This window comes from Bombus vancouverensis, chromosome 11 (assembly GCF_051014615.1).
Source record: "Bombus vancouverensis nearcticus chromosome 11, iyBomVanc1_principal, whole genome shotgun sequence".
Classification (NCBI taxonomy): domain Eukaryota; kingdom Metazoa; phylum Arthropoda; class Insecta; order Hymenoptera; family Apidae; genus Bombus; species Bombus vancouverensis.
In genome coordinates, this window is record NC_134921.1 from 9,391,039 (window position 1) to 9,406,424 (window position 15,386).

Here is a 15,386-nt window from a genome sequence, read left to right on the forward strand (position 1 = left end):
TCGAAGGCCCGATCGTCGTCGCGTTCGACACGCGTGCGATCGTTTTTCGATCCTCAGTGACATCGATGACCCTGTTCGCAGCTGTGGAACCAGCCAGGACCCCCTTTTTCGCGCAGCTGTGCCTCGAGACCTTCGCGTACTAGCATCCCTTCACCCGCAGCTAATCGAGCCTCGCAGACCTCTCGATCTGTATCGTCCCTCGCCTCCTGCGTAATCCTTTCTCAATCGAATTCGCTCTGCACTTTATCGGGGGTGTATTAAACTGTCGTTAGCCATGGAAGGGTACGCTCGTGGTTGCTGATAGAAAATAGAAACAGCGAGAACAGTCGTCGAGGATCAACGGTTAACCATGTCGATCCTTTCGGTAGTCACATTGATCAGCTCTGCTTTTTATTTCAATTTATTAATTCCATTGCGTAAGCAATATCGAATTCTCTTACGTAAGTAGATTCGCGATGAAAGGATGACACAGGTAACGTAAAGTAAATTTGTAAAGCAGCGTTTTGTAACGTCATCGCTTCTCAATTTGCGATGTTGATCAATGTGGAACAGCTGAACAGCTTCACAACAGCTCGCTGTAGCAACGCGAACATTGACTTTAACGAGAGTTTACCTGGGAAGGGTATAAAAGAAGGAGTTTCGAGAGCTGAGAATATTTCCCAAGATTGAAAGTGGTCGTTCGAAATGGAGCCCCTTAAATCAGCTGCCATAATGAAGTTGCCACTGAGATTCCATCCTAAATTCGGGACTATTATACGCGAGGATCCCATAAATACGTGCATCTCGAAGACGAACGTTCTTGGAAGGATAAAATCTAATATATGCAAATCCCCGCAGCGGGCTGCGTTCGAGATGGCTGTTGAAACAGAGGTTTCGCGGAATCGGCTCGTAATTTACAATCCTCCAAGTGTCGTCTATGCCGTTTGTTTCGCACCTAAAAATTGCTAGCTTTAACTTCTATCTTCCCTCCTCTACAAATTCTCTTCATCATTGAAATTAATCACTGTATCGCTGTAAAGTGTTTCGAGAGAACGCACGGCCAAAGGTAAATGACGTTGCGTTGGCGAGCCAATAAAGGCAAACGCGTTCGAACGAATTCGTGAGACGCGAAATTCTCTGATGAAACAGGAGCCACCAATTAAACCCTTCCAGTCGCATCTCCTCTTATTCAAAGGAATCCGCCAGAGACACAGAGGACGTAGAAAAAGCAAGAGCGAAGGCAAGGGGCTCGTCCATTCTGTTTGTTTTGCTTATCTCAGACAAATTTGCTGTCTTGTAAGCGACACCGGAGGGTCATCTTGACAAACTGGGGTGCTCCTGGGAGGAGCCAGTCGTGTACGGACACACGCGGACAACTTTCGTGCACGTTACCGAAGGATCCTTGGTCCTAAAAGATCAAAACGAGCGACCACTTCTCTCTGTCTCTGTCTGTTCCCTCTTTCTCTCTCTCTCTCTCTCTCTGTCTATCCTCTGCCACCTGGCCCAAACCCTCGTAAAACTTGACCAACTTTTTTCCTCGAAGAAGCCTGGAAAAGCACGGGAAGCATAGTTATTTATCGCGACGTCGACGCAGAATTTATTGCCGATGATAGGTTCCTGCGAGTGAAATCCTCCCGAAATTCCTTCTCCGTATTGCTTTTCGTCCGTGACTATGGCACGCTGATTTTTCTATGGACGAAAGATCCTGCGGTGAATCGTCCGATTGTTGGAAAACTAGTACGCTTAGAGTTTCAGATTCTACGCGTAGGGAGATGAAATTATCTGAGTCGCCTATGCTTCAATCTCAAAATTCAATTTTCAGACTCGTCGTGTATCGTGAGGCACCATTAGTGGAGTTTAGCGAGTGACAAGGCGAATTACTTGGCTTGATTGAAAGAACCGTACGCATTGTTCGATACACAACCGTATTTAATCAATTCCGGCGGATCTGATCCGTGGAAAACGCGAAGAACAATGTCTCGGATGAATCGGAGGCTGCGTTGTTTCTGAGTTCTCGAGCGTAGAGTAAAATCGTCCCGATAAATCAAGCCCCTCCCTTAGCGCAGGAAGAATTCAATCGGCCATTTATTCCCCTACCGTGGTAATTAATTATTAATTAGGATTACAGCCTCGACCCCGGGGGCGGCCTCTCGACGACGTAACGACTTCCTTCTTCTCCCCGGTGGCAAGATAAACGAGTAAGCCTGGAAGACTTCTAAGTAACTCCATGAATTTTCCGCCGGCACCCTCGGCTCGTGCCTTCGGCAGTGTAGCTTCTAATCATCCCTATCTCCTGGCCACACCCTCGTCTCGCAGCCTGACCACCACCAAGAACAACTGTCTCTCCTTTTTCTTCTTCTTTACGTCTCACTCTTCCCTATTCTGGGATGAATATCGTCTCTAATCTGTTGTCTCTTTCCTCTTCTCGCTTCGACGACTTAGCTCCATTTTTCGACGCAAATGCGACGTTCAACCGATGTTACGCGAGGGTGAGTGTCGACGATGAGGCTTAACGAATCTCGAAATGCCTTCTGACACGTATGTCCGGCCGCGTGTCGCACGCGACCTTTTTAAATCGATTCTTCGTCACTCGTTCCGAACCTCTTCTCCTTCCTCCTCGTGTTTCGTGACGCGAGAAGGGCAACGAAAGCATCGTTTTAAAGACTGTTAGGCGATCTTTTCACCGCGGTGCTTTTTCTTCTTAAAAATTACGAATTATAATTTGACAGATGTTTAGAAGACGAGTGAAATACACGGATCAAAGAACTCGTGCGCGATCGTTGTTAGGAAACAAAGGACGTGTAAGAATATCGTAGACGTTGATAATCCATACGCGAGCTTTTCGTTATTTTTCTCTTCGTGAAATTATATCGTACGATGCGAAAAATTTAAACGAGAGAAGCACGCGAGTTAGAAGCACACGCGTCTAAACGACAAGAATGTCGTAGGTGGCTTTAATTTCACCTTTGTCTTCGTAAAATCGTATCGTAAAATTTGAGAAATTTCGAAGATGTGAGAAACGCACGAGTTAGAGGCTCGCGTGTAAAATTGAATCCCACGTAAGGCGCGAGCCAGTGGCAAGGAAATCGCCGACAGGAAACGAAGGGCGCGAAAGGAGGGAAACGGAAGTAAATCATGCAACCCCCGTGACGACGTCGCGCGATGACAAACGAGCGAGTCGACGTCATCGCGCAAGAAACGTCGGCGACATCTGATAACGACCTTAATCGCATTAAGGCCCAACCCCCCGAGCACCCCGGCCAACGATCCTTCTTCAACCGGTGCGGTGATCGTGTCCCTAATGTCCCGAGAAAAGCAACGCTGCGATTGCGGATAAATCGCCCCCGACAAACTCGCCTAATATATTTCTTTGCCTTCCATTTCGCTCGTTGTCTCGCTAATACAAACGAATACACAAACGCGCGGTCCATTAGGAGACTTTCACGAGTTTCTTCTCTCGTACAAATGCTTTCCATGCTAACCCTCTGAAAGATTAGTTCGTAGTACGGGAAACGTGTTAGTAATATGGGAAAAGAAACGCATACTTGGTCAGTTGAGTAGAATTTTAATTAATGTCAACAATAAACTAGACAAGAAGAGATACGTAAGCACAATGATTCGTTTGCGAAGTGCATACGTAAATTATCGGTTACGAGTATGTAGATAGTAAGATAGCGTTGGAAAGTTGGATAGTTGGAAAGCGAAAGAAACGAGATATTCAGACTGTGCCGTAGGCACACGTAGTTTTTCTTTGAAGCATCGATCAATAGCGAAAAAGGATTTGTAACAGAGAGAAAAGTGAAAATCTTCTTCGATCGTATTTGATCGTTTTAGTCAAGCGATAATCTCCAAATTTCATCTGTACACGCAAGGATAGCTGCACCTGCAAAAAAAGAAAAAGAAAAAAGGAACGATAGAAAAACAGATGAAAATAAATGAAACTTCCACCGATATATCGATACGTTACGATTATGTTAGCGAAACAACTCTTGAAATGTAAAAGATGTGACAAGTTGGAAAAATCGTAGCGGGGGGTTTGTTCTATAACTCGATCGCGCAACAATGCGACATTTCATTATTAAGCCAGGTAACATGGTGGCTTGGAGGCGAGCATGATTCAAATTAAACCGGCAAATATTTGGGTATTTTATTTTCGAATGGAGGGGGCTTGCTGGCCGGCGGGAACGTTTTGTTACCTATTCGCTGGCCGGCGAGTTTAATTCGTTTCGTTATAAATACATCAGCAGCGGTCGAGCCTGGGAAATTACCTTTGCCGGCATAATGGCAAAAACACGAAAACCAGTACGGAAATAACGGGCAACGAGGGTAGGGCAGGGGGTTTGGTGGGCTGGCTGCGGGGACCGATTGAATTTTGCGCCTGGCCACGGTTTGAATTATGAAAAATCGGTTCGATATTTCGAGCCAGCCGTACAAAATCGGCCGACCACCGTTCGTTAAAATTCATGCGCGCAATTTGGACTGAATCGCGGCCCTGTTTGTTTCCTTGCCAGCATATTTACGGCTGATCCGCGGCCGGTTCGTGCTCGCTACGCGAAAACTGCGCCTCTCGCCTTCTCTTTCGGGACGCGCCGTTCCGCGAATTATCGTTCAATTAAGCCGAAACCAGCGCCGATCGAACGCGATTACAGATTCTCGCTAATGATTCAATTTAAATAACGAATTTTTCAACTCCTTCCTCTACCTTCTTAATCGCTGGCAGGGCAGATTTTCGTGTTCTCTTTTCTCACTTATCTTTTTCTTTTTCTCTTTGGAAATCTTCGATAAAAAAGAATTCTGGCCTCTTAAACATTTAATAGCAGCATGAAAGACTGGCTACGGATCATCGTCGCATTATCAACGAAGATACCGTATCGACAACAAGGATGAAGACGAGATGCAAAGGAGGGAATAACGCGATAAAAAAAGAACGTTTCCAGTTAAATTGATACTCACGCGACGTGTGTTTCTACCTTCGTAACGCGTGTTCACGCTAGACCTTGTTTGAGATTACGCACGAGTTTCTCGTTCCTGTTCGCCGCTATCAATCATTTAACACTCTCCGACGTTATTCGCAAAAAGCTCGCGTTCCTAATGAATGGTGTAGCGGAGGTATTAAAGTAAGCATAGTTTCAATTACGCTGTCACCGATGACGCGTGTATTCTACTCGTCGCCGTTGAACTCGAAGCTAAGCCGCACGCAATCGCGATGCGACCAACCTGCAGACAGCAACGTGTGTTCTCGTGTCGCGTGTCACGATTTTCTTAATCTCGAATCGACGTCAAATCGATAGAATACTTTGTGCTCTTTACTCACGACCATATTTAAATGTTTGATCGTTTCGAAGGTGGTTCGTGAATCGAAAGGAGAACGGGTAACTAAAGTGGACGAAAGTTAGGTTGGCTTTCGATGAATCGATTCGCGTCCAGTTAGCACCAAGTTCGACTGACCCGGCTCGACCTGGCACACAAAAAGTTCCTTTACTCTTGCAGGAATTACATACAGCAGTCCTTTCACTCTAGCATTTAAAATAGAAGCAACGTACGAACGCCGGTCAATTACGGAGAACGCCCGTGTCATTTATAAATCAGAAGAAATTGCAGTATCGGTGACGTCGAATTGACTGTGAAGTCCGACTCGTAATAATCACAGTGTCACCTGCGCTACACCGGTGTTGGCAATATCGTAACGATAATGTCGCAATAATATCAGGATAACGGGAAGATTATTTGACTAGAACGTGGTAAACGAGAAAGCACGAGAAGGAAAGCAAGTTAAACGGTCGATTATCTAAAGGTATAGCCGTAGCTGGACGCGTAGCGCGTCGTCGTACACGAAACGATTTGTACTTAATTAAGATTACGCGTTGATGAGAACACGCGCGGCACGCGAGCCAAGATATTCGAGGGAGATTAGAGGCAAGCTATGGCCGGCTCGAACGTAGACACATTCTTGCGACGAGGCTTGGCTGCGCTTATGCGTCCCGTAAATTAACCCCTAATGCCGATTTCTTTTTTATCTGATTGCGTTACTCACCATGCCCGAACGGACTCCGAGTAACAGCCGGTGTCTGGATTCAACATTTTGCGGTCACTCTCTGCCCTGCAAAAGAAAAGCAAAAGTGCTATTTACATAAAGAAATTTCCAATCGAAGATCGCAAGGTTCGTTTTCTTTATATCGTTCGATGCCTAAAACGAAATATTTTAACATAGAGGGATCCAACATGAAAATTGTCTGGTTGATTCGGAGATACAGGCATTTCGAAAGTAGATCGTAAATACGCAACTTTTTGAGTGACTGTCGAGAGCAAGGAATCAACGATGGTATCGGACGTTTTAGTAAAATGTATCGCCAGTGTATATTACGAACGTAAAAATAACGTGAAATTAATGAAACGTTTAATTTGATATAAATATATGTATGTCTTAGTGCAGCTGGCGCATCGCGAATGAACTCGTTTAATTTTATACTCGATATAAAAAAAACGTAAGTAACGATGATATCACTTTGTACATAATTTCGAGCGAAATGGCTATTCGAATTCCGTTTGTATCAAGAAAACCACGCCCCGATGTTATATATTCACGTCAACTTGCAAACTTTTAATCGAGTATCCAGTAGGCGCCTCTTCGTTATTAATTTTTAATGTGAAACGCAATTGTTGGCTATCAGTCGTTCGTTTCTGCGGTATCGGTTTCACAGGAAGTCGCGTAAAAAATGTACACTCGTTTACAAAAGTAACTAATACAACAACTGGTCATTATCAGGCCGACAAAGTCGAGAGTGAACATGGAATAGTGGACAAAGACGATGACAAGGTGCGACACGGACGCTCGTCGCCGAGCGGGACGTGTGTCGATAAATTTATTTGCATCGCGGTGGTTTTATAATAAAACGAGCCACCGCTTTCGTCGGTTATTCACGCTGGACGATACATTATCCACAGGACGCGAGAAATTTATTCGATACACCCTCCTCCCTCTTCGATTCTTTCCTTCGTCTTCTTTTTATCCCTTATCCGCTCTGTCGCGCGCTCTTTTTCTTCTCTCTTTCTCTTGCCATTTTTTCCTGTTTTATTTAGCGAATGCGGAACACACCGAGTTTCACCGTTATTGTCATCTGTGTATCGTCGATTAAACCGCGTGTCAGCCGACACTCCCTTTCACCATGGGGCAGAACGTTTCCGTGTTACACTGCGCGGGGATAGATAAAAATGTGACGGCTGTCCTTGCCGCGAGAACCGGGAGACGACGCGTCGCGAAATTCCAGGGGCAATTTTTCCACGTTCAACGACCAACGTTCACGTCTCTTCCCGTGTCAACTTGCGTCGTTGCTCTTTGATAAAATCACACGCGAAATTTTACCAACTGCTTATGACGTTTCACTTGTTGCTACGTTAACTCGATTAATTCGTTGACGCTTTAATTGCCAGAAAAGTTTCAGTTTCTCTTCTTGCAAACGATATATAATTTTCCATTTAATTTCGTTATGAAGCCGTACTTGAACAAATTGTAACTTGTCAAAATATAAGCGAGCCATGCGAGAAATTTAAATGCACAAATGTATACAGTACAGTGTACATGATACAGTGTATAAAATTTTATACAACAATGTACATAATATTAACATGGTAACGTAATATTCTCCATTTAAAAGAAACATGAATTTTTATGAATCTTTATCGTAATAAAAACAACAATGCAATTGCATACTGGTTATAATTAATTTTCAGATCAATAGCGATAAAAGTGTTAATTCCCATCGAATCAAATTATACACAATCTATCCCTTCTTATTTTCCGTTAGAGTAGACACAAATTTGCTGTAATAGCGACACCAGTTGTTGTCATGCGCGAATCATTGTTACGTCTTGCGCCATAACAGTTGGGGGTCGTCGTTACGATTCTCTTATTGATGTTTCGACCGCCAAACGTTTGAGACGCGTACGACTGAAGAGTACAACGAATAACCTCGCCACGATTATACAATTTCTACGCTTATTTCGATTCTCATTTTGGTAAACAGAAAGAACATTTGTTAATATTTGAACGAGATATACGATTGAAACGAGAAATCGTGAATATCAACAAGTCTTTGTACATTCTGTTCAAAGGGATATCTTTCAACGTTAGAAGAGTAGAATTTCGCCGAAGATGGTCGAAAGAACGCAGCGTTTATCGTTTGCCTGGTAAATCACAACCTTTCCAACCAATTAGGTCGTTGAATGCACATAAATATTTTATTGAATCAAATTGGATCGCAGGGGAATTCCTGTTTGCTCGTTACAACCCTTCGACCGTCTTCTCGCTTTTTTTATCAAAAGCGAGACCACCTCTACGATTTCCAAGTACAAGATCACGAGTAATCCTTTGATTTTTCAATCAGCTGCGGGCTATTGTTTGCGTGTTGTGACAGCAAGTATTATCGGGTTCGATTATGAGCGGTATTAAGGGTGACTCGTGAGAACCCCATCTGGTTGTGGAAAGGGGGCGGCGAGGACCGCGGTCATCGAGGGTGGAAATCACTGTTCGCTAGCATTACGCATTCATGCACGTCGCTTGCGTGACTATTCGTGTGCTTTGCGTAACTCGTGTCTTCACGTACAGTCCTCTCCAGTAATAGTTTACCCCACGTACTGCGACACGATAATTTACCAACTAACAATATCAGTCAGTTGACAAGGTACGAGCTGCGAATTATAACATGATTCTCTGTTGCGATTTTAATATTTTTCATTTAATGCGATGAACAGATAATTTATAATTCATAAAATTTACTTTATTTAATTTCACTTCTTTCATTTCACAAATTCGTTACCGCTTTGTAAAGTATTTATTAATTATAATAACGCATTCTAATAATTAGAATCGAAAGGCACATGGTTGGGATTGCTCTTACAAAAAGAAGTCTATGTCCAGATTTATCGTCGAATGGAAATTATGCTTTTAAATATAAAATTAATCTTCATCGTGGTTACACATTTTCGTCATTTAATTAGATACAATTGTGCAACCGTATAACAATACGAACATTTCGTTAAAGGCATTGAAATGTGTTAAACCAAAATTATGTTACATTATTCTTTCTCTCTTCCTGAAAAAAAAAAAAAAAAATGTAAACGCGGACAAGGACCATTTTCGTTTTGAGAACTTCGATTTGTTTTTTAACTATTAGATCCTTATAAATCATCATGAAATTCCACTTTGCTTTCTTCTTCTCAATTTCTGCAAAATCGTTAAGTGAAGATGTCGTTGATCGTTTAAAAGTTGAAGATGAATATGAATATCGAAGGAAGTTTCTCTGTTTTCTTTTTGACGCAAGTTTGTCCCCTTGGTAGAATGATATGCAATTATTGCGGTGGACTGTACGTGGGTTGACGCTCGTATGGGAATGCGAATTCGATGCGGTACCACGCAGTAATTCGAGGGGTCGGTCGGTAGGAATGTGATTTTTGGCTACGAGGGGTGAAACGCCCCCTTCAGCCGTGCGGTTTGCGCGTGACGTTTGAACCCGCCGATTCCTTGCGGTTTTTTTTTTCTTTTTTACTTCCACTCATCGTAATACTTGCTCCCCACGAAATTATTCACTGTGAAAAATCGTGAATCGCAATAACGATACAGTCAAAAAAAGGTATTATCGCACCATCATCCTTTACAGGATCGTGACAAATCAAAATACCAGGCGTTCCGGAAGAAAAGATGTGTGTTTTTCGTGTTTGAAACGAAATTCGGGGAATTATAGTCTCTTTCTTTGATTGATCAACTGTGGAAGAAGCGTCTGTTCATTCGTAATAAATTGATATACTTTTCTACGACCACAGCCACCGACGCTTTATACTTTAAACGATAATATTCTGCGATACAATTGCTGGCTTCTTTTCAAGTCTATAATTATTCAAAACTACAAGAAACCTCATTTTACGTTTCTTTGTGGTTACTGCCTTCCTCCATAGTTGGATAGTTTTAATTTCTATTATAACTTCTCAGTCATTAATTCTAACTAAAATAAAATTTAATTTTCAGATTATCGCTAAGTACAACGATGAAGATGGGGCGTGAAATATTTCTCTCTTACTCGGGAGAATTATTGGAGCAAACGTGTCTCAAAGGAAAATCAGCGCTAGAACGTGTCGTTTAAACAATTTGTACGTATTTCTGTTTTTACCATTACCATCTTCCTCCGTAATTGGCTAGTGCATATATAATCTCCAATACTTATTATTAAATTCCACCGAAAGTTTCTTCGAAATTCATTAGTATTTCTTAAAATACTTACTAAACGAAACATTCCTGACACGATCGAATTCCTTTCTCGTGTTAAAAACACAGGTATCGCCGCATGTCGCATGTTGCATATTTTCGCGTGCACGGGATTGTCGAATTTCATCTAAGTCTCGAGAAACCGGAACGAAAAGGAATCGCTGATCCGATGTGTCGGCGAACGATGTTCGCGGAATACCGTGGAACGTGACGAGTAGTAGCTCTTAATTCACGTAACCGGAGAACGATCGTTGCACTCCGATAGGAACATCGAGTTTACACGGCTGAACCGGATCGCGTTTCAATTCGTCGACAGGTTGCGAATAATGCTGTTGGCCGAATCGCACGCGAAACGTTTCGCGAGCGGTGAGCTTTCAATTATGCAAACATGCCAGCCAGTAGCCAGACGCGAATAAAATTTCACGTACCGCCGATATTCAGCCGATTGTACGCCCTGCTGCCGCATGAAAAACCACACTCGGTTTAATAAAAAATCGATCGTGCCGCTTTTATCCGCGGAAAAGTAATTAGACAATGCATGATTAAAAAGACCGATTCTCGCCGAGTAGAAAATAAAACGATACGTTTCATCGTACGATAGACATTGCGTGGTTAAAATCGAACACCGCCGGAGAAGATCGTGACAAGTTGCCATCTTTGGCAGGTTTCGTTAATATTCAATTGAATTTTTATTTGATTCTATAGCTAAACCTGTACCTTGCCCATTCTTCTCGTGATTTTGAAGATGCTACGTGTCGCAAGATTAAAATATCGTTTGCCTCGAACGATATTCTTCGCGTTTTCTAAAATGTTTTGTCAACTATTTACATTTGCTTGTTTTTTTTCAGTTACGTCGGGTAGACGGAATGATAAGGATCTTTTAAAAAATCAGGTATATTTAAAGAAATTTAAATACGATTTCCTGGTTTCTTGCAAAAATGAATTGCCCGGTTGCGTGATGCGTACTGTGAGAGAAACTTTCAGATTTCTTTATCGTGTTTCGTGTTTATTCCCGTGGCATTTAATAAATTTGAACGGTGGCTATTTGTCAGGACTGTCGATGGTTAATGACTAATCGTCAGCAGGGTTGATCGTTCCGCTGTCTTCGGGGGTATCGTGAGAGACGAGCAGGTGAAGAAGGGCGAAACCAACGAGGTTGAAGCAAGATAGAACGAATATTTCAGGGAGTGGAAGGACGTGGCGCGTTTCTACGTTGCCTGGTACCTTTCGTTCTCCAACCATTTGTCACGGTGACAAGGCAATCTCACCCCTGCGCGCTATCATCCCCTTCATGAAACGCGAATTCGTTCTCCAGTTACGTCGATGTCATCGATCAAAGTTATTCGAAGATTGGATGCTCGCTGTTATTGCGACGAAATATCGTCGTTCCCCTGTCGTCGGATTTTTCCGAGTTATATTTAAGAGAGAAAGAACAAAATTAAATTCGACTGGAGAGGGTAAAACGTCTTGCTGTCGAAAGAGGAGCTACGATTTCAGTGAGATTGTAGAAACGGAGGAAGATTCGGACCAATCTACCGGCAATCCGGCTAAAAGTCGTCGACTTCAAGTATCGTATCCCTCGCGACGTAATCGTTACACTCAAGAAGAGTGGTTGCTTCATCCAGCTAAACGGCAAACGCCTCTACTTCCATTAACCCACCAGGAAAAAATAAAAAATGAAGGAAAAGCGAAGGAAATCCAGAAACATGAAAGTTGAAAAATTTTCGCGAAAATTGTATACGACAGATTCGCGTCTTACAACTTGAGATAAAATGCAATGCTTTTCCAATTACATACAATGTCATTTCTACGAAACGTGACAATTCATCGATGAGAATTTTGTATTATCGCAAGGTTACCATATACAGGGTGGTTGGTAACTAGTGGTACAAGCGGAAAGAAGTGGAAAAAAGAAAAAAAAATTAAAAAAATGTTTATTCTATATTTTCATTATTATAGAATCACCCCCTTTCCGCTATATCTAAGTACAAAGAAAGAATTTGTTCGGACTTTTCGGTAGAATTGCAGTGATATAGTAAATTATAACAATCACGTTTGAACGATAATAATCAGTTTATCTAGTCTAAGTATACTAGATCGTTTAAGCAGATTTTAATATAAAAATTAGTAGCACAGTGTCGTTGATGAACGGATCTGAGGGAACATCGGTAGGGAGAAAAGTTTTTGAACGGTTTGACGAGATGTCCAGCTCTGAAACAAACGTCGGTTCCCCTCGCGGATTTTCCACAGGAACTTTTTTTTTTTTTTTTAACAGGAAAGAGAGTCGAATCGATCCATGTTAATAATCGTCGAGTGCTACGCAAGTACCGTGTCCCCAGTCGCATAATCACTGTACTTAAGGGGAGTGCTCGCTCCACCCGTGACCGGGTTCCCACAACCTCGCCGTCATTAAACGACCGGGCGAATCACGTCGGTCTCCTGTCCCATGTGATCAACCGTTTTGGCAGGTGGTGCGTTCACGGATTTCCCATAAAATCGCGAATTGTCTGCACGGTTTAATTGCAGTCCCTTCCGATGACAATTGGTTCCGCGCAAATCACCATATACGTTAACAAATCACCATACAGTTAATACTTCACCTTTACTGTAGTACATTTTTAACGACACACGTATACCTTTGTTTGTAAGTATTAGGACGCCGTCTGGTTTCCCATAAAAATTTTTTTTTATTTTTACATTCACATTTATCATGCGAGATAAGCGTGCGAGAATTTGTAAGAAGTATTTTTTCACGAGATACCACAGAGGAACGTAATTTATGGAGAATCGTGCGTGTTGCTCGCTACAGCTTCCAAAAATGTTGAATCCACTTTCCACGGCAATTACATTTCGCGCAATCAAGTTCATCGTGAAATATTACCGATCTCGAAATTGAGCCTCGACCCATGAAAGTTTGGCAAGCTCTGTATTAGATTGTTACGAATAACCTGACTCTCTGTGCCGATATTTATTACCGGTGGTGCATATATTTATCAATTCATATATTTCAATTGTATAACGCGCCGCTGTTATCGCGTCGGCATTAATCACCCATGGGGAGTAATTAAGTACACCGGAATCGGGGCAGCCCCGCTGTAAAGCAAAGTGGAAACGAAGCGACCTCGTGTCGTTCCGCATCGAGGAGTCGAAGGTGGGGAAGCACGACTTCCTTCGATGCTCGACTCGCGACGTCGGGCTCGTGTAACAAATCGACCTTTTAATCACGAGTGGCTCGCTGCCTGCAGTCATTTCGCCTAATGGGGCCCCCTTGTTTAGGCGCTACGTGCCGCAGTGCGGTAGGTTGCCGGCAAATTTCACCACGGGCCCCAAAGATTCGACGTTTTGTTTGAGCCTCGAGTTGGCCATTAGTCACCGTTCGCGCCGGGGAACATCGATATCGGTCATCCTTCGATCGCTTTCAAACGATCGACATACGGACACTCGAGCGACTGGAATATGGACGAAAAGGAAATAGGATGCTTCGAGTCTGACAACGAGCACAAGCGTAGCAGAAATGATCGTTTAAAAAATACGGAGAACGACTTTGAACTTGGGCAAATTGAAATACGATTTTTGTATCAATTTATTCGAATATATATTTTTCGATAGTTTAGCCTTCGGATGGCGAGCGTTAGGCTTGCGAATATATTTCACACTTTTTTACTTTCTGATTGTAAGTTGCGTTTACGTAGATACTCTAGTTGTTCTATCGAATTATACGAAGGATTTTATTCGTTAAATAAACTTGATTATTCCATAGAAGCCTTTCCACAAAGCTTCTTATTTTACAATTTTTCTACTAATTTCTCCAAGTATATCTTTCGAGACAAAGTTCATCCTTCCAGAAATATATTTCGAAGATGAAAAGTTTGAGCAATGGGAAACGACGATGTCTTATTACCGGAAACACGAACGAAAACGAATCTGATGGTTGATCGATGAATCGAGAGAGATGGGAAGCGGGAGAGCGAGACAAATAGAGGAAGGAGGATCCATGGATCCATGGATCCGAAACGTGACGGCGCTCGGCTGAGCGTGTATCCCACCTGAAAACCGGAAACCGGGGTTCCCCTGCGGAGAGAGAGACGGCAAGCCTACCGGAACACCGGAACCGGAAGGGTGCGGAACCTAGGCGACCGACGACGTGCCGGACAGTACCGGCTCGCACTGATTACCCGCTGATGAAACGTACCGGCTCGTTGACTTCGGCCAGGGTCGCCATTAGGTACGCCCCTGAGATTCTCTCAACGATGGAAAAATCATGCCAGATCCGCGTGACTTAGGCGACTTACGCAAAAATAATACATATCGTTCCATAAAGTAACTCGATGACTTACAGTGACAACGAAAAGTATTGACGCTCTTGCTTGCCAATGAAACGATTCTCGATCAGATTCTACGTTTCATTTTTATAATATATCTTCGCTAAATTTTTATAATTATACGAATGTACTATCAAATGATACGAATTTTACTATACTTGGATTCAATTAATTAGTATGCGCATACTGTAATACGTACGATGGTGTGCGAGAACTTCCTGTAGCTACTGTGTAACAAGCAAGTTTGATCGTCGATAGAAAAGGCTCGTAACAAGAACAAATTCAAATTTTTCACTCGTTTAGACAACAATATTAATACTAATTAATTCTATTAATTAGAAGTTAAATTCACGTCACGGTGTAGCCCACGTTATAAAAGATGATCTATATCTGGACATATTTTCGAATGATAGGTTCTATATTCAATAGGTTTCAAATGGAAATTGATAGGTTTTACAAGACCTTGAAATGTATTCTTTTGTCGTCCTGAACATAGATACAGATGAACAAGGCTAATTTTTACTATCGGTACTTGAATTGTAATAAGATGAAGAAGTCGATGTCATCTCTGGTATAAACGTCATAATCTTCTCAGTAATGCTAAATAACGACCTTTGAACGAATGTGTTTCGTAGCACACTGAGTTCTGATCATTTTTATTGCTTCACGGTTTCACGTGACAATGGGACGCGTGTTTTTTAGGCCCGGCCGATGGGAAAAAGCGATCGCGACCGGAAGTGGAAGTGGAAGTGGAAATTGAGGCAATGAGAGCGTTGCCCGGCGAGGCTCTTATCGAGATATCGCCGGTTTCTCGTTTCCGCAATTTC

At 42.6% G+C, this 15,386-nt stretch overlaps 1 protein-coding gene across 4 annotated transcripts in view; it reads right to left on the reverse strand.

The window, feature by feature from the left end:
• SoxN (SRY-box transcription factor soxNeuro) overlaps window positions 1-15,386 on the reverse strand; it is a 118,480-nt gene that overhangs the window by 46,665 nt on the left and 56,429 nt on the right. For 3 of the 4 annotated variants that reach the window (XR_004465137.2, XM_033343849.2, XM_033343850.2), the window contains exon 2: window positions 6,014-6,079. Coding sequence is in view for 3 of the 4 variants with exons in the window: in XM_033343849.2 (XP_033199740.1) it covers window positions 6,014-6,079 (66 nt within the window). In the remaining variant the exon portion in view is untranslated. Of the gene's footprint in view, window positions 1-3,536; window positions 3,863-6,013; window positions 6,080-15,386 lie in introns of those variants that run through there. The other variant, XM_076622680.1, reaches the window with a different exon arrangement.